The sequence below is a fragment of the Sminthopsis crassicaudata genome, chromosome 5, assembly GCF_048593235.1.
Source record: "Sminthopsis crassicaudata isolate SCR6 chromosome 5, ASM4859323v1, whole genome shotgun sequence".
Lineage (NCBI taxonomy): Eukaryota > Metazoa > Chordata > Mammalia > Dasyuromorphia > Dasyuridae > Sminthopsis > Sminthopsis crassicaudata.
This window is the reverse complement of record NC_133621.1, coordinates 24,237,618-24,263,085: the sequence shown is the minus strand read 5'-3', so window position 1 is coordinate 24,263,085 and position 25,468 is coordinate 24,237,618. Positions and strand designations below refer to the sequence as shown.

The 25,468-nt window shown below is 41.0% G+C and overlaps 3 protein-coding genes across 4 annotated transcripts in view; 1 reads left to right on the top strand and 2 right to left on the bottom strand.

Annotated features, from left to right (window-relative positions):
• The window catches only part of LOC141542585 (tripartite motif-containing protein 43-like), a 40,149-nt gene extending 29,291 nt beyond the window's left edge, over positions 1-10,858 (bottom strand). The window contains exon 1 of one of the 2 annotated variants that reach the window (XM_074267101.1): positions 9,486-10,858. In XM_074267101.1, the coding sequence (XP_074123202.1) occupies positions 9,486-10,464 (979 nt within the window). In that variant the 5' untranslated portion in view covers positions 10,465-10,858. Of the gene's footprint in view, positions 1-8,897 lie in introns of those variants that run through there. The other variant, XM_074267102.1, reaches the window with a different exon arrangement.
• Positions 10,859-12,883: 2,025 nt separating this feature from the next.
• On the top strand, positions 12,884-14,302 carry LOC141543780 (tripartite motif-containing protein 43-like). The gene has a single exon (XM_074269504.1). It carries the CDS (start codon positions 12,884-12,886, stop codon positions 14,300-14,302), a length of 1,419 nt encoding a protein of 472 aa, XP_074125605.1.
• A 9,185-nt stretch (positions 14,303-23,487) lies between these two features.
• Positions 23,488-24,906, bottom strand: LOC141543779 (tripartite motif-containing protein 43-like). The gene has a single exon (XM_074269503.1). The coding sequence runs from the start codon at positions 24,904-24,906 to the stop codon at positions 23,488-23,490; it is 1,419 nt and encodes a 472-aa protein (XP_074125604.1).
• Between the last annotated feature and the right edge of the window lie 562 nt (positions 24,907-25,468).

The window sequence follows — 25,468 nt, the reverse complement described above, 5'->3', positions numbered from 1 at the left end:
GGCGAGCGAATATAATAAAGATGACAATACTCCCCAAACTAATCTATTTATTTAGTGCTATACCAATCAGACTCCCAAGAAACTATTTTAATGACCTAGAAAAAATAACAACAAAATTCATATGGAAGAATAAAAGGTCGAGAATTGCAAGGGAACTAATGGAAAAAAAAGTCAGAGGAAGGTGGTCTAAGTGTACCTGATTTAAAGCTATATTATAAAGCAACAGTCACCAAAACCATTTGATATTGGCTAAGAAATAGACTAGTTGATCAGTGGCATAGGTTAGGTTCACAGGGCAAGATAGTGAATAAAAATAGCAATCTAATCTTTGACAAACCCAAAGATCCCAAATTTTGGGATAAGAATTCATTATTTGACAAAAACTGCTGGGAAAACTGGAAATTAGTATGGCAGAAACTAGGCATGGACCCACATTGAACACCACATACTAAGATTAGATCAAAATGGGTCCAAGATTTAGGCATAAAGAACGAAATCATAAATAAATTGGAGAAACATGGGATGGTTTACCTCTCAGACTTGTGGAGGAGGAAGGAGTTGGTGTCCAAGGGAGAACTAGAGACCATTATTGATCACAAAATAGAACATTTTGATTACACCAAATTAAAAAGTTTCTGCACAAACAAAACTAATGCAAACAAGATTAGAAGGGAAGTAACAAATTGGGAAAAAATTTTTACAGTTAAAGGTTCTGATAAAGGCCTCATCTCCAAAATATACAGAGAATTGACTTTAATTTATAAGAAATCAAGCCATTCTCCAATTGATAAATGGTCAAAGGATATGAACAGACAATTTTCAGATGATGAAATTAAAACTATTTCCACTCATATGAAAGAGTGTTCCAAATCACTATTGACCAGAGAAATGCAAATTAAGACAACTCTGAGGTATCATTACACACCTGTAAGATTGGCTAAGATGACAGGAACAAATAACGATGAATGTTGGAGGGGCTGTGGGAAAACTGGGACACTGATGCATTGTTGGTGGAGTTGTGAAAGAATCCAACCATTCTGGAGAGCAATCTGGAATTATGCCCAAAATGTTATCAAAATGTGCATACCCTTTGACCCAGCCATACTACTACTGGGCTTATACCCCAAGGAACTACTAAAGAAGGGAAAGGGATATGTATGTGCCAGAATGTTTATGGCAGCCCTTTTCATAGTGGCTAGAAGCTGGAAGATGAATGGATGTCCATCAATTGGAGAATGGTTGGGTAAACTATGGTATATGAATGTTATGGAATATTATTGTTCTATAAGAAATGACCAACAGGAGAAATACAGAGAGTCTTGGAGAGACTTACATCAACTGATGCTGAGTGAAACGAGCAGAACCAGAAGATCATTATACACTTCAACAATGATACTGTACGAGGATGTATGCTGATGGAAGTGGATTTCTTCAACATAGAAAAGAGCTAATCCAATTCCAATTGATTAATGATGGACAGAACCAGCTACATCCAGAAAAGGAACACTGGGAAATGAGTGTAAACTGTTATTTTTACCTTCTGAATCCAATTCTTCCTGTGCAACAAAAAATTCGGTTCTACACACATATATTGTATCTAGAATATGATGTAATATATTTAACATATATAAGACTGCTTGCCATCTGGGGGAGGGGGTTGGGGGAGGAAGGGAAAAAATCTGAATAGAAGTAAGTGCAAGGGATAATGTTGTAAAAAATTACCCATGCATATGTACTGTCAAAAAAAATGTTATAATTCTAAAATAAAATAAAAATTAAAAAAAAATCTGATTGCCTAATTTTGTATCCTGGTTAAGTGTTTAGGTTTTTTTTTTAATTAATTCATCTTATTTGATTAATTGTTTTGAATCTGTCTCACTCTGTATTCAGGATCTATGGGCTGACTGATCAGTGGGGGATCCACTGACCTATTTCTCATGCCTCCTTTTATTTGGCTAATAAATCATACAGCTCAGCTTGACCCCTCAGCTATTTAATTAGCTTTCATAGACAGTGAAACATTTTCAGGTGTGGCCCACAATTACTACTGTCCCTTCCTTTGAAGCACAGAAGAAAATATTGGCCAAAAATCGTTAGCAAAGAATGAGAAATTGAGGGGATGCCCTTTACTTGGGGAATGGCTGAACAAGATGCAGTATAGGGTTGGGATAGAATACTACTGTGCTAGAAGAAATGACAAACACATTAATGTGCAGAAAAACTTGGAAAGAATTCTATGACCCGATACAAAGTGAAGTGAGTAGAATCAAGAGATCATTGTACACAGTAACAGCAATATCATGAAAAAAGATCAGCTGGAAAAGATTTAACTATTCTTTAAGAAAATTTTTTTTGTTCATTTTGTAACATTCCTTTAAAAAAAAAAAATGGAGTCTTCAATTCTCTTCCTCTTTCTAAACCCTCCCCCGCCTGTTGTGTTATAGATTATATATGTAAGGTCATGGAATACCTATTAACCGTGTGGCCTCCCCCCAAAAGAAAAGGCAAGTATAATAATCAAGTAAAACTAAACATACTTTAATCTTCACTCAGAGGTGGATAACATTTTCCTGAGGGGATCTTCCTAGTCCTCTTTGATCATTGGATTGATTAGGGATCAATGATAAAAATGATTTAAAAAAAGATTATCTATTTCTTTCATTGTTGACCATTCTGGCAATAATGCTTACTATGGATAATTTCTTCAGGTTCTGCTCCTTTCATTTTTCCTTCCTTCACATCAGAGTGATTCATACAATGAGCGCTATCTCCTCCCTCTATTTCCCGTTAGGTTCCTTCCTGGGGGCTAAGTCAGGACTTCACAGTTCTCTAGCTCAGAGTTGACACCTGGAGTTGACACCTCTAAAGGAGTTGACACCTTCGCAAGAGCTTGCTGATTGGTCTGTAAGCCCATTCTCCGGGAGGATTTAAGGAGCCAGGATTCCGGAAGAAGGGAATTGCAGATTCTGTGGTGGAGCTGACTGGGGTCGCTTGGACAAGAGAAGATTCGCAAGAACGGAAGGAAAAGCCGAGAAAAATCCTCCTCCCAGAGAAGGCTTATAATTGAGAGCAGACAGGACAACACTCCATTGTGGCGCCCAACGCGGGGAGCTGTGCTGGAGGCGGCAGCAGCGGCAGCAGAGGCAGCAGCAGCAGAGGCAGCAGAGGCAGCAGAGGCAGCAGCAGAAGCGGCAGCGGCAGCAGCAGCCTCCTGAGGAGCTTAACATGGCGGCGGGGGGGCCGGCGGCGGGGGGTCTGCGCGAGCAGCGGCGCTACGGCTTATCTGGCGGGAGCCTGGGCCAGGACAATCTCACCGTGCTGCACGTGAAGCTCACCGACACGGCGATCCGGGCGCTGGAGACCTACCAGAGCCACAAGCATGGAACTCCTTCCAGACCTTCCATTCAGTTCCAGGGATTCCAGGGGCTGCTCAGAATTCCCCAAAAGGATCGTCCAAAGGAAGTGCAGAACTTTGGCTTCTCCCTGTCCACCCCTGGCAAAGATCACCCTCAGGAAAGCTTTGAGTGCGTCCGCCAAACTGTCTCCACTTCTGGGGCCTCACAGCTCCACTGCCTGGGAGTTATTCAAGATCAAGTTACAGTCAGGGCAACAAAGGACTCCTCTCAAGGGCCAAGAGAAGGCAGGAGGCAGGCAGGAGAGGAATCCCGGAACCCAGGGACAAACGTTAGCAAAGCCGGCGGACCCATTGCAGGAAGAAGAGAAGAAATTGGGAAAGCGCCTCCAGCTGGGCCACAGGCGGCCCCCGAGAGAAAAAGGGCAGCTCCTATTGAGCCTGCACCTACCCTCCGGAAGGCCCAGCTGAAGGACAGTGTTTCTGGGCGGCCCTACAGGGACAGGGTGATTCACCTCCTGGCGCTGAAGACTTACAAGAAACCAGAACTCTTGGCTCGATTACAGAGAGATGGCGTTTCTCCAAAAGACAAGGACTCCCTTGGAGCCATCCTTCAACAGGTGGCCAAGCTGAATCCCGAGGACCTCTCTTATTCCTTAAAGGATTCTGTATTTCAAGAGCTCCAAAAAGATTGGCCGGGATACAATGAGACAGAGAGAGAGTCCCTGGAGTTAGTGCTATCGAGAAAACTGACTCCATCTCCCCAGAATGACTCCAGCACCAGCGCTTCCGAAGCTCCTCAACGTTCTAGGAAAGAGGCTGCACCTTCTGCTTCTCAGAAACGCCTCTTGGATTCAGATTTCATAGATCCTTTAAGGAATAAAAAACCTCGGATATCTCACCTGACAAATAGAGCTCATCCAACATGCAACGGTCATTTGAATTCCACCCCTCAAAAAACTGCTGGGGCTCCACCCACACCCCCATTACCTCCTCCTCCTCCTCCTCCTCCTTCTACCCTTCCTTCTCCTCCTCCTCCTCCTCCTCCCCCTCCTTCTACTCCTCCTCCTCCTCCTCCTCTTTCTCCTCCTTCTACTCCTCCTCCTCCTCCTTCTACTCCTCCTCCTCCTCCTCCCCCTCCTTCTCCTCCTCCTCCTCCTCCTCCTCCTCCTCCTCCTCCTCCTCCTCCTCCTCCTCCTCCTCCTCCTTCTCCTCTTCCTCCTCCAACTGCTGCCAGCCCAACTCCACCACCTCTTCCTTCAACCCACCTTCCACTTTCAAATCCTCCTCAGACTGCAAAGTCTAGCTCCAAGTCCCCTAGCACTCCAGAAGGCAGGGGGACTCAAGATCCGCCTATGGACAGCTGTGGTCCAAATGGTAGCATCTTTGAGCGCCAGCAGGACAAAGATACCTCTAGGACGTCTTTGGAAATCCCACCCCCTGATTCAATCCTGTCGAAGGGTCCAAAGCCCATGGAAGACAAGCATTCAATGGCACATAAAAAATCGAAAGAAAAATCTAAAAAACATAAGGAAAAGGACCCAATTCAAAAACAGCCCATTGAGGAAAAGGGGAAAGACCTTAAGGGGAAAGAGGAAATTGCCAAGCTAAATAGCTCTAGTCTGGATTCAAATGATGGAGTTAAAGAGGTTGGCCCTACCTCCACTGACCCTTCATCCACTATTGAACGGCCAGATTACTTAATAAAATATATTGCTATTGGCTCACATGAGCAACGCCAGAATTATACAGATGACTTCAATACAGAGTATGATGAGTATAGAACTTTGCATGCCAGAATGGAGACGGTGGCCACAAGGTTTAGGAAACTTGATGCAAAACGTCAGCGTCTTTCTCCAGGCTCCAAAGAGTATCAGACTCTTCATGAAGAGGTCTTAGAAGAATATCAGAAGCTCAATCAGGCTAGTCCCAATTACCATGAAGAAAAATCCCGATGTGATTATCTTCATAACAAGTTGGCTCACATCAAAAGACTAATAGGTGAATTCGACCAACAGCACTAGACCTCTGCTTAGACCAGAAGATGTGAATAAACTTAAGCTTATTTATTTAAAATTTCAAATGAATTGCTGGAAGATTCTAAAATATTAAAACTTTGCCCTTTGAAAGTTTCACTATTAGCAAACTTTGGGTTACTTTCTTTTTAATTTTGTAATTTTTTTACAACAATATTTCTTGTATTCATTTTTTCCAAATCTTCCCCTCTCTCCCTCTACTCCCTCCCCTAGATGACAGGCAATCCCACACATGTTAAATGGGTTACAGCATATCCTAGATACAATATATGTGTGGAAAACCAAACTTCTTCTTGCACAGTAAGAATTGTATTCTGAAGGTACAAGGAACCTGGGCGGAAAGACAATAGTGCAAACAGTTTACACTCAGCTCCCAGTGTTCCTTCTCTGGGTGTAGCTGTTTCTGTCCATCATTGCTCAACTGGAACTGAATTAGATCTTCTGTGTGTTGAAGAAATCCACTTCAATCAGAATACATCTTCATCCAGTGTCACTGTTGAACTGTATATTGGTCTCCTGATTCTGCACATTTCACTCAACATCAGTCATGTCAGTCTCTCCAAGCCTCTCTGCATTCATCCTGCTGATCATTTCCTACAGAGCAATAATATTCCATAACATTCATATAGCATAATTCACCCAACTATTCTCCAATTGATGGGCATCCATTCAATTTCCAGTTTCTACCCGCTCTAAAAAGGGCTGCCACAAAGATTTTGGCACATAAAGGTCCCTTTCCTTTTTTTTACTATTTCTGTTTTTTTTTTTAATTAATTTAATAATTATAATTTTTCTGGCAGTACATATGCATGGGTAATTTTTTTTTTTACAACAGTATCCCTTCTATTCATTTTTACTAATTTTCCCCTCCCTCCCTCTATCCCATCCTCTACATGACAAGCAATCCCACACATATTAAATGTGTTACAGCATATCCTAGATACAATATATGTGTGGAAAACCAAACTTCTTCTTGCACAGTAAGAATTGTATTCTGAAGGTACAAGGAACCTGGGCGGAAAGACAATAGTGCAAACAGTTTACACTCAACTCCCAGTGTTCCTTCTCTGGGTGTAGCTGTTTCTGTCCATCATTGCTCAACTGGAACTGAATTAGATCTTCTCTTTTTTGAAGATATCCACTTCAATCAGAATATTTCTCCATACACTATTGTTGTTGTAGTGTACAGTGTACAGTGTACAGTGTACAGTGTAGTGTAGTGTAGTGTTGACGTGTATAGCGATCCACTTGTCAGATTGGCTAAGATGACAGGAACAAATAATGATGAATGTTGGAGGGGATGTGGGAAAACTGGGACACTGCTGCATTGTTTGTGGAGTTGTGAAAGAATCCAGCCATTCTGGAAAGCAATTGGGAACTATGCCCAAAAAGTTATCAAACTGTGCATACCCTTTGATCCAGCAGTGCTACTACACACAGAAAATTCAATGAAGATGCTTTGTTTGTTGAACTATTTATAAAAAAACAAACAAAAAAAAAACCACTTTATTCCTTAAAATAAGAGATAAATCTGTTTTCTGTTATTCCTTACTGGACCGTTTTTAGAAAATTTCAAACTTCAAGTTACTGGTGGAATTTTAGGAGGCCATTGTGTGTCCCTTTCTCGCTTTTAAGATCTCTTTGGGATACAAGCCCAATAAAAACACTGCTGAATCAAAGGGTATGAAATTCAATAGCCCTTTAAACATAGTTCCAAAATGGCTAACTAACTCTTTTAGGGTGCTGTCCCTTTCAGGATTCAGACTGCCAGCTAAGGGTATATCCAAATCTCATAGGAGGTTTCCTTTCTTCTGGTCAATTCCAACATTAATTATTAAAACCCTTTTCTATGCTCACCTAACTCTATTTAATATTTACCTTTCCTGGTGTGTATAGGATCTCTTCACTTTGTCTATAACCTCTTCCCTAAATGAATCTACTTTTTGCCAAAAAGAATGGCCAATGTGAATTCTCCACATGAACAAACTACAATTTTTGGTCCCTCTCATCATCAGGAGTCTGTATTACCCACATCCTATTGGTGCTTAAAACCCTTGGCCTTCTTCTTAACAAAAGCCAAGCAAGAAGCATCCCACCATTTGTCCTGCTACTCAATTCCTACTCCTCAACTCAAGGTGGGGAATGACTAGAAGCCCAACAAACACATGATGCTGGCCTTCTCCCTTGCCTACATGCAAGTGCTGCCAGTTTTCAGTCCCATTCCTCCAGGTGGTGGAGCTTTATTGGGGAGATCCAGTGATTTTTGTCCCTCCAAGCTTCATGGATCATGTAGCAAAACTGGGGGCTAGTGCCCAGATTTATTCGGAGATGTCCTAAATCAAGTTGTTTTTCAACTTCTGGTGAGGACTCCACGTTTCTCGAACAGATCTTTAAGCTTCGGCTAGGAGAATGTGACAGGAATGGGAGAGGCTGCTGGATGGCAGATTGTGTATGGGGAGGTTTGAGGGATGTTTGCGTCCTTGACATTGCTAAGGAAACTCACGTAATATCTGGTCATCTAAGATTAAAAAGGGATCTTCTGTCTGTTTTGTTTCTGTCTCTCTGATCCCATTTTTGTTGGTCTGTGACAGTTTGCCTAGTCTTTGCAATTCAAATTCACCTAAGTTTTCTTAGTTTAAGGTTCTCTCCCTTGAAGAGAGATTCATTGTCCAAGCCTGTCTTGATTAGATTGTCACTCTTCTTGATTAAGATCCTTATGGCTTTAGGCTAACAGCTTCTCTAATGTACAGGAGGCTCCTTTCTTTCTAGATGGGGACTGTCTGTGTCCTAAGCTCTAAAATCCTCCTCTCGAACCCCCAGTAGATAAAAGGGTATGGCTTATCATTCAAGGCATCCTGTACCCAAGGAAACCCTCTTCCCTTCAACCCTTAACTGCAGAAGAAATGAATGAGAAAAGAGAAGAAAATTGTTGTAACTTGAAAGGCAGTTTGATTCCACCTTAAAATGTGAGGTCTGTATGTGTTTATATCAGAATTCTGATTTGTATTGTATGAGAGAATTAAATGAAATAATTACTATTAAAAGTATGTGCTACAATTTTGAAGTTGTTTATTCTGGGTACAAAATCTTAGAAATATGGGTGCATTAATCCATAATACTATACATATATCCATAATAATATACATAATACATAATCCAGTATTACTACTGGAAATTTAAATCTGTATTTGATTGAATTCTAAGCTAAAAAACTGGGTGTAGTAATGATGCCACATTCTCTCTGGTAACTTATTGAAAAAGGTCACATGTTTGTATCTTCTAATTAGATGAAATGTTTAAGGTGTTAATGTTGCTTTCTAAGTTGTATATTATACACATTGTTAAAATTATATGAGCTATATATGAAGAATTCTGTTAGTCCTCCTGGACATGAGTTTTGTTTTTGTAAAAATTTCATTCAAAATTATTTAAGTGTCACCTATATTCTGAATTTCAGAAAACGAAATTCATTTTAAAACCTAAAACTCAGAAATGTGTACAGGACAGTGAAAAACATTATCTAGATTTTATTTTTGGATGAAATAGCTCTACCTGCCCCCTCCCCCATTGGTTGGGGGAAGTGGAAGAAAAACTCACAGGTGATACTTTTTCTCTTTCAGAGAAGGCTGGAAATACAGTGAACACAGCCAGGGAGAAGGTGAGAACTCCCTGGAGAAATGTTCATTGAGAGGAACAGCAGCAAGCTCAAAGATGAGAGCCCACTGCACACAGAGTCATGGGACCAGGCTTTGTTCCTGGAAGTGGGGGTCCAGGGGAAAAGATGGGCTCGACGGGGGCTGTGAAGGGAATAGAATGGAATTTATAAATAAGAGAACTTTGGAGAACATTGTAAAAGGCCAGAGCCCCAGGGGAATATTCCAAGAACACCCCAACCCGACGTAGAGGGCCTTTCATTCGATGGTCCAATGGCCCAGGATAGGTCTGTAAATAGTATTCTCCTTCTTTCTTGACACAGCGAAGCAAGAAAGCAAAGTCACAGGAGTCCATGTCCCTGGTCCTTTTCCTCCTCAAGTAGGGGGTGTAGATCCCCAGGGCCCACTGAGGCAGTTGAGACACATCCACCTCCCAGTACTGACAGCCCGAGCGGAAGGCTTGCTCAGCAAGCACAGCATGGCAAGAAGAGTCCTTAGTCTCCTCTGGCCAGTCCTCTTCAGCCTTGGCACTCTTGAGGTCCCCGGAAATGGAAACACAGGAATCAGCTGATGTGGGGTCCATGGTGAGGTCCACTCGGAATCTGTAGAGCATCTGGACCAGGCCAGGGATGGGATATTCTCTCAGTTCTGGGGTGACAGCCCTGGCCCTTTGGGCCAACACAGCCTCGCTCCTCCCCAGCAACTGCTTGGCATCCTGCAGAAGATCCAGATTGGCTTGCTGGCCCACTTCCTGCAGATCTTGCAGGAGGTCCTGAAGGCTCTGTATGTGCTGGGATAGTGTGTCCTGGCTGGCCTTCTGCTCTTGACTTATCCTTTCAAGGCATCGGTTCTCTTCCTCCATCAGCAAGTGGTGCAGTTTGTGGAATTCTCCCCTGATCATCCAGTGCCAGTCAACAGCAGGTCTCTTCACCTGAGCAAGAAGTTGCTCATTTTCCTCCAGATGTTGCTTCAAAAGACTGTGAATGTGCTGAAGCTCCCTACCATATTTGTCAGGAGCCTCTTGTACAGGGGAAATTTTGTGAGCCCCATGCTCTGGGGTTTCACCACATGTCACACACAGTGTTGTCTGGTCCTGCTCACAGAATAGCTTGAAGGGTTTCTTGTGAATGACACACTGGCTCTGTCCTTGAGTGCTCTGCAAAATCTTGGAGCTGAGCTCTTTGCCCAGCTCAGTCAACTCTGCTAGGTGCCAGTTCACAAGCAGGAGTTCGCTGCCTTGTGAAACTTGCCTGCATTCAGGACAGGAGAAAACTTGGGCTCCATCTCTGCAGCTGGAGGAGAGACAAGCTTGACAGAAACTGTGCCCGCACCCAATGGTGACAGGTTCACACAGGTAGCCCCTGCAGATGCTACAGGAGATCTCCCTCTGCAGTTCCTGCAGAAATTTCACAATAGCAGCCATTCTCTCTCTCTGATCTGCAGCAACCAGAGGAAGAATCTTCCTTGACAATGAAGGCAGAGCTACTGAGCACAAGGATGCTCTCTCCTTTTATAGGAGGCATCGCCACCCCTTAGGCCCTCCCAGCAAATGTGTGAACTCCCCTGCTTTGCCATCTTGTAGAACAACCTGGTAACTCTTCCTGAAGGGGGCAATCTTGAAGGCCCTGAGTTCACATCACTGGTTGGCTCCATTGGATAAAAGGGTTCAGTCAAAGTGAGGATGCACCTTTTCCTCTAAGGAGGAATGCTTTGTAAACATGAACATTTAGCTCAATGGACTTTTAAATCTGATTTCTTCACAGATTATCTTGGATCCATAGTCAAGCTCATTCCTTCCCCCTTCCTGACCCTGCAATGAGCCAGAACTCTGTAGAACAAACAAGGATTCTTAGAAGGTGCTAACTCAGTGGAATTGATAAGACAATGGTTATCTAGTTTAGCACGGCGATTCTAGTTCTCTACTTCTCTCATAGTTCTCTAGTGTGCTGTAGAGATGTAATGGTACTTAGGTGTTTAAGGGCAGACAGACATAGGCTTATCTGAAAAACAGAGACCTAGAAGAGTCTCAGACAGAGACATAGAGAAGAATTGGGATGCCATCATTGACCAGCCTCATGGTGGTTCTCCTGCCTTTATTACTGTTTAACTGAAAGTCCAAGGCCCTTCTTGAGACCCTCCAGAGAACTAGCCCGGACATTACATTTTGGCGCCCAAAGTGGGGCAATGAAAAAGCACACAACATTTTGTGGCTCTGGACACAAAAAGTTACACTCCGTAGTTTGCCTGATTGGATTGGTGAATTCAATGGAGAAGTCCCTGTGACCCAGAAAGAGTTTGAATACAAAAATAGACAAGCAGGAAACTGGGTAAGAGCTAAGCTAGTGTTTCAGCTGAAATGGGACAAATATTAAGACAAGAGCCTTCCCCACCCTGAGGGGTGTATGTAACATACACAATTAGGTTAATAAAGAAGCAAAGTTTGTTGGTAACTTGAAGCAGATACCCGAACTCTTAATTATATTGGAGTGCAAGTCTCCTTGGCTCTCTAAGGAAGACAAATGAGAGGCAGATATGTGGAAACTAGTGGGAGAGCAACTAATTGAACATTATTAAACTATGTGTCCTGATTCAATGCCTGATTAGTCATTCCTATGTACATTATAATACAATTGGCTTTAAAGAACCCCACAACAACCCTTTATATAATGGCTAGAAACTGGAAAATGAATGGATGCCCATGAATTGGAGAATGGTTGGGTAAATTACGGTATATGAATCAAATAGAATATTATTTTTCTGTAAGAAATGACTGACAGGATAAATACAGAAAAGCTTGGAAAGACTTAGATGAACTGATGCTGAGTGAAATGAGCAGAACCAGGAGATCTTTATACACTTCAACAATGATACTGTATGAGAATGTATTCTGATGTAGTCAACATAGAGAAGATCTAATACAGTTCCAGTTGATCAATGATAGACAGAATCAGCTACACCCAGAGAAGGAACACGGGGAAATGAATGTATACTGTTTGCATTTTTGATTTTTTTCCCAGGTTATCTTTACCTTCTGAATCCACTTCTTCCAGTGCAACAAGAAATTCCGTTCTGCACACATATATTATATCTAGTATATACTATAACATATTTAACATGTTTGGGACTGCCTGACATCTGGGGGAGGATGTGGAGGGAAGGAGGGGAAAATTCAGAACAGAAGTGAGAGCAAGGGATGATGTTGTAAAAAATTACCCATGCATATGTACTGTCAAAAAAGTTTATAATTATAAAATTAACAAAAAAAGATTTGGTATTTCCTAAGAAATTGACTAGCTGATCAGTAGGATGGGGATGTTCTCAAGGGGGATGTCCTTCATGTGGTAGTTGAGCTAGATGACTAGAGGGGACTTCAAAATCTCGAATTCTCTGCCTCTCAATAAGGGGAGTTCAAGGGGAAAAAGGAAGATTAGTCTCTATAACTGCTGGGGAACAACTGAGTATGGAAGGGGAAAGGCAAGCAGCCATTTTCTGTCTGCAGAGGGTCTCTGAAAAATGAGATTTGAAAATCCATTGACAAAAATCTCCAGAATTGTTTGACATTCCCACTTAAAGACAGATCTCTTTGGTGAAACCTGTCCAATGAAAGGAGGCAGACAGAGGTGTGAACTCAGGGCACTCAAGCCTGCCCCCATCAAGAAGAGTTACCAGGTTGCTCTGCAGGATGGCAGGCCAGGGCAATTAACACCTTTGCTCAGAGGGCCTAAGGGGTGGGGCTACCTCCTATAAAAGGAGAACATCGTTGTGCTCAGAAGCACTGCTTTTTTTGAAGGCAAGTCTCATCGTCTGGCTGCTGCAGACTAGAAGCAATTGGAAAGAAAAGAATGGCTGCCCCTGGGAAACCTCTGAAGGAGCTGCAGAGTGAGATCACCTGTAACATCTGCAGGTGCTACTTCTGTGAGCCTGTCACCATCGGATGTGGGCACAGTTTCTGTCAAGCTTGTCTCTCCTCCAGCTGGAGAGGGGAAAATTTAGCTTACTCCTGTCCCGAATGCAGACAAGCTTCCCAGGACGGGGAGATCCCCTTAGTGAACAGGCGCCTAGCACAATTGACTGAGCTGGGCAAAGAAATCAGCTTCAAGCTTATGCAGAGCACTCAAGCACAGAGCCAGTGTGTCCCTCACCAGAAACCCTTCAAGCTGTTCTGTGAAGAGGACCAGACAGCACTGTGTGTGACATGTGGTGATAGCCCAGAGCATGGGGCTCACAAGATCTCCCCAATACAAGAGGCTGCTCACAAATACAGGAGGGAGCTCCAGCACATTCGGAGTCTTTTGGGGAATCATCTGGAGGAAGATGAGCAACTTCTTGCCCAGGAGGAGAAACCCGCTGTTGACTGGAGCAATTTGTTTTCAAGAGAATACTCCAAAATATACACTCTACTTTTGGATGAGGAGAAGTCCCTAGGAGTCCCTGAAAGGATAAGGCAAGAGCACAAGGGCAACCAGGACAGACTATCCCAGCACCTGCAAACCCTTCAGGACTTCATGCTGCAGCTGCAGGCTCTAGCTCACCAACCCCATGTGGATCTGCTCCAGGATTCCAAGCAGCTACTGAGAAGTATCGATAATGTTTTGTCTCAAAGGGCCAAAGCTGTCACCCCAGAACTGATAGAACATCCCATCCCTGGCCTGATGGAGATTCTCAAGAGATTGCAAGTGGAACTCACCCTGGACCCCACATCAGCTGATTCCTGTGTTTCCGTTTCTGGGGATCTCAAGAGTGCCAAGGCTGCAGAGGACTGGCCAGAGGAGACTAAGCCTCCTGAGGACTTTCCTCTTCATTATGTCTTCATAATGTCTTCATATGCCTTCAGCTCAGGCAGTCTGTACTGGGAGGTGGATGTGGCTCAACTACCTCAGTGGGTCCTGGGGATCTACACCCCCTCCCTGAGGACTAGGAGGAGGAGTGGGAAGAAAGTGACCTGTACATCTCTGTTCCTGCTTCAGTGTGTCAAGAAGGAAGAAGATTACTATTTACGAACCTATCCTGGGCCATTGAACCATCGAGTGAAAAGCCCTTTCCCTCGCATTGGGGTGTACCTGCAATATTCCTCTGGCACTCTGGGCTTTTACAACGTTCTCCAGCGTTCTCTTATTTATAAATTCTATTCTATTCCCTTCACAGCCCCTGTCAAGCCCATCTTTTGCCCTGGCCCCCCACTTCCAGGGACAAAGCCTGGTCCCATGACTCTCTGTCCAGTGGACTCCCATCTTTGTTCCTGCTGCCATTCATCTCAATAAACATTCTATAAGCAGGACTTCTCAACCCACCACTCTGCTCCCTGACCTTTCCCTGCAAAAGAATAAACATCATCTGTACTTCATGAAGAAGGGACTTCCTGGTCAGTAAAAGGACAATAGTCTTCCACCCAGTAAGCTGAAGGACATCATTCCACAGTGTTCTGGCCTCTTGTCCTCCATGGTTCTGCCTGTTTATGAGTTTTCACAATCAATTGATTTGATATGAAAACCTCACAAGAAGGGTATGGATTGCATATATTTCTGTTTTGTTTTGTTCCTAGGATTTAGCAACACCTGTTTTCAAATCCTGTTCCCCTTGAATTACAATAAACAATTCTTAACAATAAAGATGACATTATTTGTTCCTGTCATCTTAGCCAATCTGACAGGTGTGTAGTGGTATCTCAGAGTGGTCTTAATTTGCATTTCTCTGATCAGTAGTGATTTGGAACACTCTTTCATGTGAGTGGATATAGTTTCAATTTCTTCCTCTGAGAATTGTCTGTTCATATCCTTTGACCATTTATCAATTGGAGAATGGTTTGGTTTCTTATAAATTATGGTCAATTCTCTATATATTTTGGAAATGAGACCTTTGTCAGAACCTTTGTTTTTAAAAATATTTTCCCAATTTGTTACTTCCCTTCTAATCTTGTTTGCATTAGTATTATTTGTACAGAAACTTTTTAGTTTGATGTAATCAAAATCTTCTATTTTGTGATCAATAATGATCTCTAGTTCTCCTCTGGTCATAAATTCCTTCCTCCTCCACAAGTCTGAGAGGTAGATTATCCTCTGTTCCTCTAATCTATTTATTATCTCCCTCTTTATGCCTAAATCATGGACCCATTTTGATCTTATCTTGGTATATGGTGTTAAGTGTGGATCCATATCTAATTTCTGCCATACTAATTTCCAGTTTTCCCAACAGTTTTTTCCGAATAATGAATTTTTATCCCTAATGTTGGAATCTTTGGGTTTGTCAAAGATTAGATTGCTATAGATGTACCCTTTTTTGTCCTTTGTATCTAATCTGTTCCACTGATCTACCGGTCTATTTCGTAGCCAATACCAAATGGTTTTGGTGACTGCTGCTATATAATATAGCTTTAGATCAGGTACACTTAGACCACCTTCCTCTGAGTTTTTTTTCATTAGTTCCCTTGCAATTCTTGACCTTTTATTCTTCCATATGAATTTTGTTGTTATTTTTTCTAGGTCATTAAAATAGTTTCTTGGGAGTCTGATTGATATAGCACTGAATAAATAGATTAGTTTGGGGAGCATTGTCATCTTTATTATATTCGCTCGGCCTATCCAAGAGCACTGAATGTCTTTCCAATTATTTAAATCTGATTTTATTTTTGTGGCAAGTGTTTTGTAATTTTTCTCATATAATTCCTGACTTTTCTTTGGTAGATGGATTCCCAAATATTTTATACTCTCAACATTTGTTTGGAATGGAATTTCTCTTTGTATCTCTTGCTGTTGCATTTTGTTAGTGATATATAAAAATGCCGAGGATTTATGTGGATTTATTTTGTATCCTGCCACTTTGCTGAAATTTTGAATTATTTCTAGTAGCTTTTTAGCAGAGTCTTTGGGGTTCTCTAAGTATACCATCATGTCATCTGCAAAAAGTGATAGTTTGATTTCCTCATTTCCTACTCTAATTCCTTGAATCTCTTTCTCGGCTCTTATTGCCGAGGCTAGCGTTTCTAGTACTATATTGAATAGTAATGGTGATAGTGGGCAACCTTGTTTCACTCCTGATCTTACTGGGAAAGGTTGCAGTTTATTTCTATTGCATATTATGCTTACTGACGGTCTTAAATATATACTCCTGATTATTCTAAGGAATAATCCATTTATTCCTATACTCTCAAGAGTTTTTAGTAGGAATGGATGTTGGATTTTGTCAAATGCTTTTTCTGCATCTATTGAGATGATCATATGGTTCTTATTAATTTGATTATTAATATGGTCAATTATATTAATAGTTTTCCTAATATTAAACCAGCCCTGCATTCCTGGAATAAATCCTACTTGATCATAGTGTATTATCTTGGAGATGATTTTCTGAAGTCTTTTTGCTAATATCTTATTTAAGATTTTAGCATCAATATTCATTAAGGAGATTGGTCTATAATTTTCTTTCTCAGTTTTCGATCTACCAGGTTTAGGTATCAGTACCATGTCTGTGTCATAAAAGGAGTTTGGTAGGACTCCTTCATCCCCTATTTTTTCAAATAATTTATATAACATTGGGGCTAATTGTTCTTTAAATGTTTGGTAGAATGTTTGGTAGAAAATTAAAAAAAAAAAAAAAAAAAAACAATAAAGATGACATAAATGCTAACATTTACTTTTCTCCTGTGTATTTTTTATTTTTATTCACTCTATCCCGTTGTGCCCAACTGATTCCCCATTTGAAGTCTGCTTGGAAAAGAGAGTGTAATGTTTTCCCGCTGACCATTTCCTTCTCCAATTCTTTGTAGAAATAGGGTATTTATCAGAATCTTTGCATGCATCTCATGACCATTCCCCCTCAATTGGTACTTCATGGGTTGAGGAAATAGGAAGAGAAGAAGGGTCAGTTACACCATCAGCACCACCCATGCAACAGCTTTGTCTACCTCTATGAAATTATTACCAAACTCTCTAGTTAAAGCTAAAGAGGAAGGGCAGTATATATCTGATTTAAAAATTAATGAACACCATGGTATTCGAGAGTTTGACTCTTCAGGTCAAGGAAGGAGAAGATACACGCCTTTGGATCTGGAAATAATCAAAGATTTGAAAAAGCATTGAACTGTTTATGGGGCTAAATCATCGTATGTAAAATAGATGTTAGAAAATTTGGCACTAGTGATTTGAAATGTATAACAAGGACAAGTATAAAATCTGGGCAAAACTGATTATGCCTTTATGAATATAGTGAACTATGTAGAATACAAGCCCAAGGCAATAAACAAACTGGAGTTAATAGACAAATCACCTGTGACCAACTAGCAGGTAAAAGTCAATTTGCAGATGCTTTAGCTCAGATTAATTATCCTTTGAAAGCATAAGAGTCAATTTTTTTGTAGAAATAAGGTTTTTATCAGATTCGTTGCATGTAAAAATTTCCCCCAGTTTTCTGCTGTCCTTCTTATCTTGGCAACATTGATCTTGTTTGGAGAAAGTTGTTTAATATAATGAAATATCAAAATGAATATAATGACAATCATCTGGTTATGCAAGGAACTTCTAAGAGAAATTTGTTAGATTTTTAGTTAACTATAATTTCACTGAAAATAATTACTTCAAAATCCATTCAGCAAATTCTTTAAGAGTTCAATGATCTCCTTCAAGTTACCAACAAACTTTGCTTCTTTATTAAAGTAATTATGCATGCTACAAGCTCTCCTCAGGGTGGGGTAGGAGAATTGTTTTAGAATTTTTACCATTTTATCAGAAATACTAGCCCTTTCCAAATTTCCTATTGTGTATTTTTGTATTTATGCTATTTCTGTGTCACAGGGATTTCTCCAGTGAACTCACCAAACCCATCAGTCAAACTGCTGAGTGTAGGTTCCTGTGTCCAGAGCCAGAAAATGTGGTGTGCTTTTTTTTCAGTGCCCCACTGGGGTGAATAAATGAAATTATAAGGCTAGCTCTCTAGAAGGTCTTAGGACTGGCTTTGATCCTTGGGTGGAACAGTGATGAAGTCATGAGAGTCACCATAAGGCTGGTCAAAGATGGAGTCCCGAATCTTCTCTGGGTCTGTGTGTGTCAGCCCTCAAATACATCAGGACCATTACATCCCTATAGCAAATTGAACATGCATTAGCCGTGAAGAGAGCCATTTTATCACTATATCACAATAAGTATATGTTTAACTAGAGAATCAGTTTCTCACTAATCACACTGAGTAGGTGGTTAAGTATAAGCACCCTGCTGACAGTATCTGGAGTATAGCTTTTCAGAGTTACAGCCCTCTACAGCTCACTTCCCTAAAAGCTGAGACTATGGAACTAACTGGATCCCTATCATTGGCTACTCCTTGCTTCCCTCAGGGAACAATTCTTGTTTATCTCTGTCCAATACATCATTGAGGACCTCATCATTTCCCCTCTGAATTTGTAAAAGAAATCTTTGCAAAAATAGTTTGGGAATTCCTAGACAAAAGGGGGTCTATCAGACCAACATTAAAATCATGGGACACGTGTTAAATTATGGACAGAAACTAGAGTGGACTACAATTATTTTTGATGTTGGAGTATTACATAGATGAACCAAATCCAAAGTTTGATGATATCATACGGATACAACCTAAGATATTAGGGCACGGTAGCAGGGATGAGCACAAATTTAGTATGCACATTACTAGGAGACCCTTCAGACACTGGGTGTTATTTTGTTAGTGTCTGTTGACTCCAATAATCAGTGTCCCTCCAATGAAGTGGGGCCCAGGGTCCTTTGGGATATGGGGTCATGATCTCATATTCTGAAACTACTTCCTGCTAGTAATGGATTTAGACCCTGATTTGCAGGAATGGGCTAGGAGGTAATGGAAGTGAGTTATCCAGTGAATTCTGAGAAAGATTTGTGAAGCTAGTTAATGATATAGACCGGGTCATTTGAAGGTAATAAACCTAGGAGAAAACAAATCTTCCCCCAATAGAGCTTAGGAACAGTATCATTTGTAGCAATAAAGGGATTGCTTGGGGGCCAAGGATCCATTTGTCAATGTGTTCATAAAGTGTTTGCCATTGGGTAAAGAGGGTAACACGTGATGATCAGGTTTTTTCCAACACTTACAAAAACTTTTCCATCCTTCACTGACAGGAGTCCACAGGGTAGGGCAGGGGAAGCTTGAGAGAGCAATGGGAAGAGCAGAGTTCTCATTCATGGGAAGTGGGTTTAAAGAGAATATCATTTCCCCCAGTATCTTTGAAGATAGATTCTGTCAGACAGAGTGGACATAATCAATGAATTGTAAGTTCCTTAGCCACAGTGAGGGGGACATGAAAGCTAACCTCTCTGTAAAGAGTTGGAAAGGCCAAAAGGGGATCTCCTTTAGTAAAGCCCTCTACTGTTCTTGTGCTGGCCTGGCTCTTGCTACTGAGGAATTTTCTCGGTGTCAGGGGTACAAACAATCTTAATTCGGGGGAATGTGACACCAGCGGGAAAATATACTCTTGAGGGTTTCAGATCATAACTTAGCGTACTGTTTGGATACAATAAAAAGAAGCATTTCCCGAGACCTCCACCTGGGATGGGAGTTTATTCAAAAATCCATTAGTTGGAATACTGGGGCAGTAGGAAAGCCAAGGTCAGAAAAGGTCCTTTTTGTGCTTGCATTAATAAACCAATTTTCTATGGCTTGGTCTGAGCACAGGAAAGAAGTTACTTTTAAGGAAACATGATGGTGGCACAGACACATAGGAAAAACAGACATTGTTCCTCATTAGCGGAAATACAATTCAATTTCACAATTGAAATTTGAGAAACTATATGAATTGTAGTCACTCCCCACAGTCTTTTTCTCTCAGATTACTAAATCCCATTACTTTTTATCAGAAGGTTCATGTCTAAAAGAAGAATTAAAATAGGTATTTTCATGGCATGCTTTCTTGTGACATGCAGATGGATTCACAGAAAGGGGGTTTCATATCTCCAGCACTGTGCAGAGGGCATAAATTTTAAAAAAATAGAAAAAGGAAAATTACAGATATTGAAAATCCTACTTTAGGTATTTTAAGAAAGAAATAGACCTCAGTATGTAAACAAAACTGTGATGTTAAAGAATTTGCTGAATGGATTTTGAACTAATTATTTTCAGTGAATTTACAGTTAACTAAAAATCTAACAAATTTCTCTTAGAAGTTGCTTGCATAACTAGATGATTGTCATTATATTCATTATGATATTTCATTATATTAAAAAACTTACTCCAAACAAGATCAATGTTGCTAAGATAAGAAGGACAGCAGAAAACTGGGGGAAATTTTTACATGCAACAAATCTGATAAAGACCTTATTTCTATAAAAAATTGACTCATGCTTTCTTTTTTTTTTTTAAATTTTTATTTTATTTTATAATTATAACATTTAGACAGTACATATGCATGGGTAATTTTTTACAACATTATCCCTTGCACTTACTTCTATTCAGATTTTTTCCCTTCCTCCCCCAACCCCCTCCCCCAGATGGCAAGCAGTCTTATACATGTTAAATATATTACAGTATATTCTAGATACAATATATGTGTGTAGAACCGAATTTTTTGTTGCACAGGAAGAATTGGATTCAGAAGGTAAAAATAACAGTTTACACTCATTTCCCAGTGTTCCTTTTCTGGATGTAGCTGGTTCTGTCCATCATTAATCAATTGGAATTGGATTAGCTCTTTTCTATGTTGAAGAAATTCACTTCCATCAGCATACATGCTCGTACAGTATCATTGTTGAAGTGTATAATGATCTTCTGGTTCTGCTCGTTTCACTCAGCATCAGTTGATGTAAGTCTCTCCAAGCCTCTCTGTATTTCTCCTGTTGGTCATTTCTTACAGAACAATAATATTCCATAACATTCATATACCATAGTTTACCCAACCATTCTCCAACTGATGGACATCCATTCATCTTCCAGCTTCTAGCCACTATGAAAAGGGCTGCCAGAAACATTCTGGCACATACAGATCCCTTTCCCTTCTTTAGTAGTTCCTTGGGGTATAAGCCCAGTAGTAGTATGGCTGGGTCAAAGGGTATACACATTTTGATAACTTTTTGGGCATAATTCCAGATTGCTCTCCAGAATGGCTGGATTCTTTCGCAACTCCACCAGCAATGCATCAGTGTCCCAGTTTTCCCACAGCCCCTCCAACATTCATCGTTATTTGTTCCTGTCATCTTAGCCAATCTGACAGGTATGTAATGATATCTCAGAGTTGTCTTAATTTGCATTTCTCTGATCAATAGTGATTTGGAACACTCTTTCATATAAGTGGATATAGTTTCAATTTCATCATCTGAAAATTGTCTGTTCATATCCTTTGACCATTTATCAATTGGAGAATGGCTTGATTTCTTATAAATTAAAGTCAATTCTCTGTATATTTTGGAGATGAGGCCTTTATCAGAACCTTTAACTGTAAAAATTTTTTCCCAATTTGTTACATCCCTTCTAATCTTGTTTGCATTAGTTTTGTTTGTGCAGAAACTTTTTAATTTGGTGTAACCAAAATGTTCTATTTTGTGATCAATAATGGTCTCTAGTTTTACCTTGGACACAAACTCCTCGCTCCTCCACAAGTCTGAGAGGTAAACCATCCCATGTTCCTCCAATTTATTTATGATTTCGTTCTTTATGCCTAAATCTTGGACCCATTTTGATCTAATCTTAGTATGTGGTGTTAAATGTGGGTGCATGCCTAGTTTCTGCCATACTAATTTCCAGTTTTCCCAGCAGTTTTTGTCAAATAATGAATTCTTATCCCCAAATTTGGGATCTTTGGGTTTGTCAAGATTAGATTGCTATTTTTATTCACTATCTTGCCCTGTGAACCTAACCTATTCCACTGATCAACTAGTCTATTTCTTAGCCAATACCAAATGGTTTTGGTGACTGTTGCTTTATAATATAGCTTTAGATCAGGTACACTTAGACCACCTTCCTCTGACTTTTTTTTCATTAGTTCCCTTGCAATTCTCGACCTTTTATTCTTCCATATGAATTTTGTTGTTATTTTTTCTAAGTCATTAAAATAGATTCTTGGGAGTCTGATTGGTATAGCACTAAATAAATAGATTAGTTTGGGGAGTATTGTCATCTTTATTATATTCGCTCAGCCTATCCAAGAGCACTGAATGTCTTTCCAATTATTTAAATCTGACTTTATTTTTTGGCAAGTGTTTTGTAATTTTGCTCATATAATTCCTGACTCTCCTTTGATAGATATATTCCCAAATATTTTATACTATCGACCATTATTTTGAATGGAATTTCTCTTTGTATCTCTTGCTGTTGGATTGTGTTGGTAATGTACAAAAATCCTGAGGATTTATGTGGATTTTTTTGTATCCTGCGACTTTGCTAAAATTCTGAATTATTTCTAATTGACTCATGCTTTCAAAGGATAATTAATCTGAGGTAAAGCATCTGCTAAATGACGTTTATCTGCTAGTTGGTCACAGGTGATTTGTATATTAACTCCAGTTTGTTTATTGCCTTGGGCTTGTTTTCTACAAAGTTCACTATATTCTGAAAGCCACAATCAGTTTTGCCAAGATTTTCAACTTGTCATTGTTAAAGATTTCAAATCACTAGTGCCAAATTCTCTAATATCCATTTTACATATGATGATTTAGCCCCATAAACAGTTCAATGCTTTTTCAAATCTTTGATTATTTCCAGATCCAAAGGCGTGTATCTTCTCCTTCCTTGACCTGAAGAGTCAAACTCTCGAATACCATGGTGTTCATTAATTTTTAAATCAGATATATCCTGCCCTTCCTCTTTAGCTTTAACTAGAGAGTTAGGTAATAATTTCATAGAAGTAGACAAAGCTGTTGCATGGGTGGTGCTGATGGTGTAACTGACCCTCCTTCTCTTCCTATTTCCTTTACCCATGAAGTACCAATTGAGGGGGAATGGTCATGAGATGCATGCAAAGATTCTGATAAATACCCTATTTCTACAAAGAATTGGAGAAGGAAATGGTCAGCGGGAAAACATTACACTCTCTTTTCCAAGCAGACTTCAAATGGGGAATCAGTTGGGCACAACGGGATAGAGTGAATAAAAACAAAAAATACACAGGAGAAAAGTAAATGTTAGCATTTATTTCATCTTTATTGTTAAGAATTGTTTATTGTAATTCAAGGGGAACAGGATTTGAAAAAAGGTTTTGCTAAATCCTAGGAACAAAACAAAACAGAAATATATACAATCCATACCCTTCTTGTGAGGTTTTCATATCAAATCAATTGATTGTGAAAACTCATAAACAGGCAGAACCATGGAGGACAAGAGGCCAGAACACTGTGGAATGATGTCCTTCAGCTTACTGGATGGAAGATTATTGTCCATTTACTGACCAGGAAGTCCCTTCTTCATGAAGTACAGGTGATGTTTATTCTTTTGCAGGGAAAGGTCAGGGAGCAGAGTGGTGGGTTGAGAAGTCCTGCTTATAGAATGTTTATTGAGATGAATGGCAGCAGGAACAAAGATGGGAGTCCACTGGACAGAGAGTCATGGGACCAGGCTTTGTCCCTGGAAGTGGGGGGCCAGGGCAAAAGATGGGCTTGACAGGGGCTGTGAAGGGAATAGAATAGAATTTATAAATAAGGGAACGCTGGAAAACGTTGTAAAAGCCCAGAGTGCCAGAGGAATATTGCAGGTACACCCCAATGCGAGGGAAAGGGCTTTTCACTCGATGGTTCAATGGCCCAGGATAGGTTCGTAAATAGTAATCTTCTTCCTTCTTGACACACTGAAGCAGGAACAGAGATGTACAGGTCACTTTCTTCCCACTCCTCCTCCTAGTCCTCAGGGAGGGGGTGTAGATCCCCAGGACCCACTGAGGTAGTTGAGCCACATCCACCTCCCAGTACAGACTGCCTGAGCTGAAGGCATATGAAGACATTATGAAGACATAATGAAGAGGAAAGTCCTCAGGAGGCTTAGTCTCCTCTGGCCAGTCCTCTGCAGCCTTGGCACTCTTGAGATCCCCAGAAACGGAAACACAGGAATCAGCTGATGTGGGGTCCAGGGTGAGTTCCACTTGCAATCTCTTGAGAATCTCCATCAGGCCAGGGATGGGATGTTCTATCAGTTCTGGGGTGACAGCTTTGGCCCTTTGAGACAAAACAGCATCGATACTTCTCAGTAGGTGCTTGGAATCCTGGAGCAGATCCACATTGGGTTGGTGAGCTAGAGCCTGCAGCTCTAGCATGAAGTCCTGAAGGGTTTGCAGGTGCTGGGATAGTCTGTCCTGGTTGGCCTTGTGCTCTTGCCTTATCCTTTCAGGGACTCCTAGGGACTTCACCTCATCCAAAAGTAGAGTGTATATTTTGGAGTATTCCCTTGAAAACAAATTGCTCCAGTCAACAGCGGGTTTCTCCTCCTGGGCAAGAAGTTGCTCATCTTCCTCCAGATGATTCCCCAAAAGACTCCGAATGTGCTGGAGCTCCCTCCTGTATTTGTGAGCAGCCTCTTGTATTGGGGAGATCTTGTGAGCCCCATGCTCTGGGCTTTCACCACATGTCACACACAGTGCTGTCTGGTCTTCCTCACAGAATAGCTTGAAGGGTTTCTGGTGAGGGACACACTGGCTCTGTCCTTGAGTGCTCTGCATAAGCTTGAAGCTGATTTCTTTGCCCAGCTCAGTCAATTGTGCTAGGCGCCTGTTCACTAAGGGGATCTCCCCGTCCTGGGAAACTCCCCGGCATTCGGGACAGGAGAAAGCTGAAGCTTCACCTCTCCAGCTGGAGGAGAGACAAGCTTGACAGAAACTGTGCCCACATCCGATGGTGACAGGCTCACAGAAGTAGCACCTGCAGATGCTACAGGTGATCTCACTCTGCAGCTCCTTCAGAGGTTTCCCAGGGGCAGCCATTCTTTTCTTTCCAATTGCTTCTAGTCTGCAGCAGCCAGACGATGAGACTTGCCTTCAAAAAAAGCAGTGCTTCTGAGCACAAGGATGTTCTCCTTTTATAGGAGGTAGCCCCACCCCTTAGGCCCTCTGAGCAAAGGTGTTAATTCCCCTGGCCTGCCATCCTGCAGAGCAACCTGGTAACTCTTCTTGATGGGGGCAGGCTTGAGTGCCCTGAGTTCACACCTCTGTCTGCCTCCTTTCATTGGACAGGTTTCACCAAAGAGATCTGTCTTTAAGTGGGAATGTCAAACAATTGTGGAGATTTTTATCAGTGGATTTTCAAATCTCATTTTTCAGAGACTCTCTGCAGAGAAAATGGATCCTTTCCTTTCCCCTTCCACACTCAGTCACTCCCCAGCAGTTATGGAGACTCATCTTCATTTTCCCATTGAACTCTCCTTATTGAGAAGCAGAGAATTCGAAATTCAAGGCCCCTCAAGTCATCCAACCCAACTACCCCATGAAGGACATCCCCCTTGAGAACATCCCCATCCTACTGATCAGCTAGTCAATTTCTTAGAAA

Coding starts and splice junctions, on each gene's coding strand:
- LOC141543780 (XM_074269504.1), top strand. CDS start 12,884: ATGGCTGCCCCTGGGAAACCTCTGAAGGAGCTGCAGAGTGAGATCACC.
- LOC141543779 (XM_074269503.1), bottom strand. CDS start 24,906: ATGGCTGCCCCTGGGAAACCTCTGAAGGAGCTGCAGAGTGAGATCACC.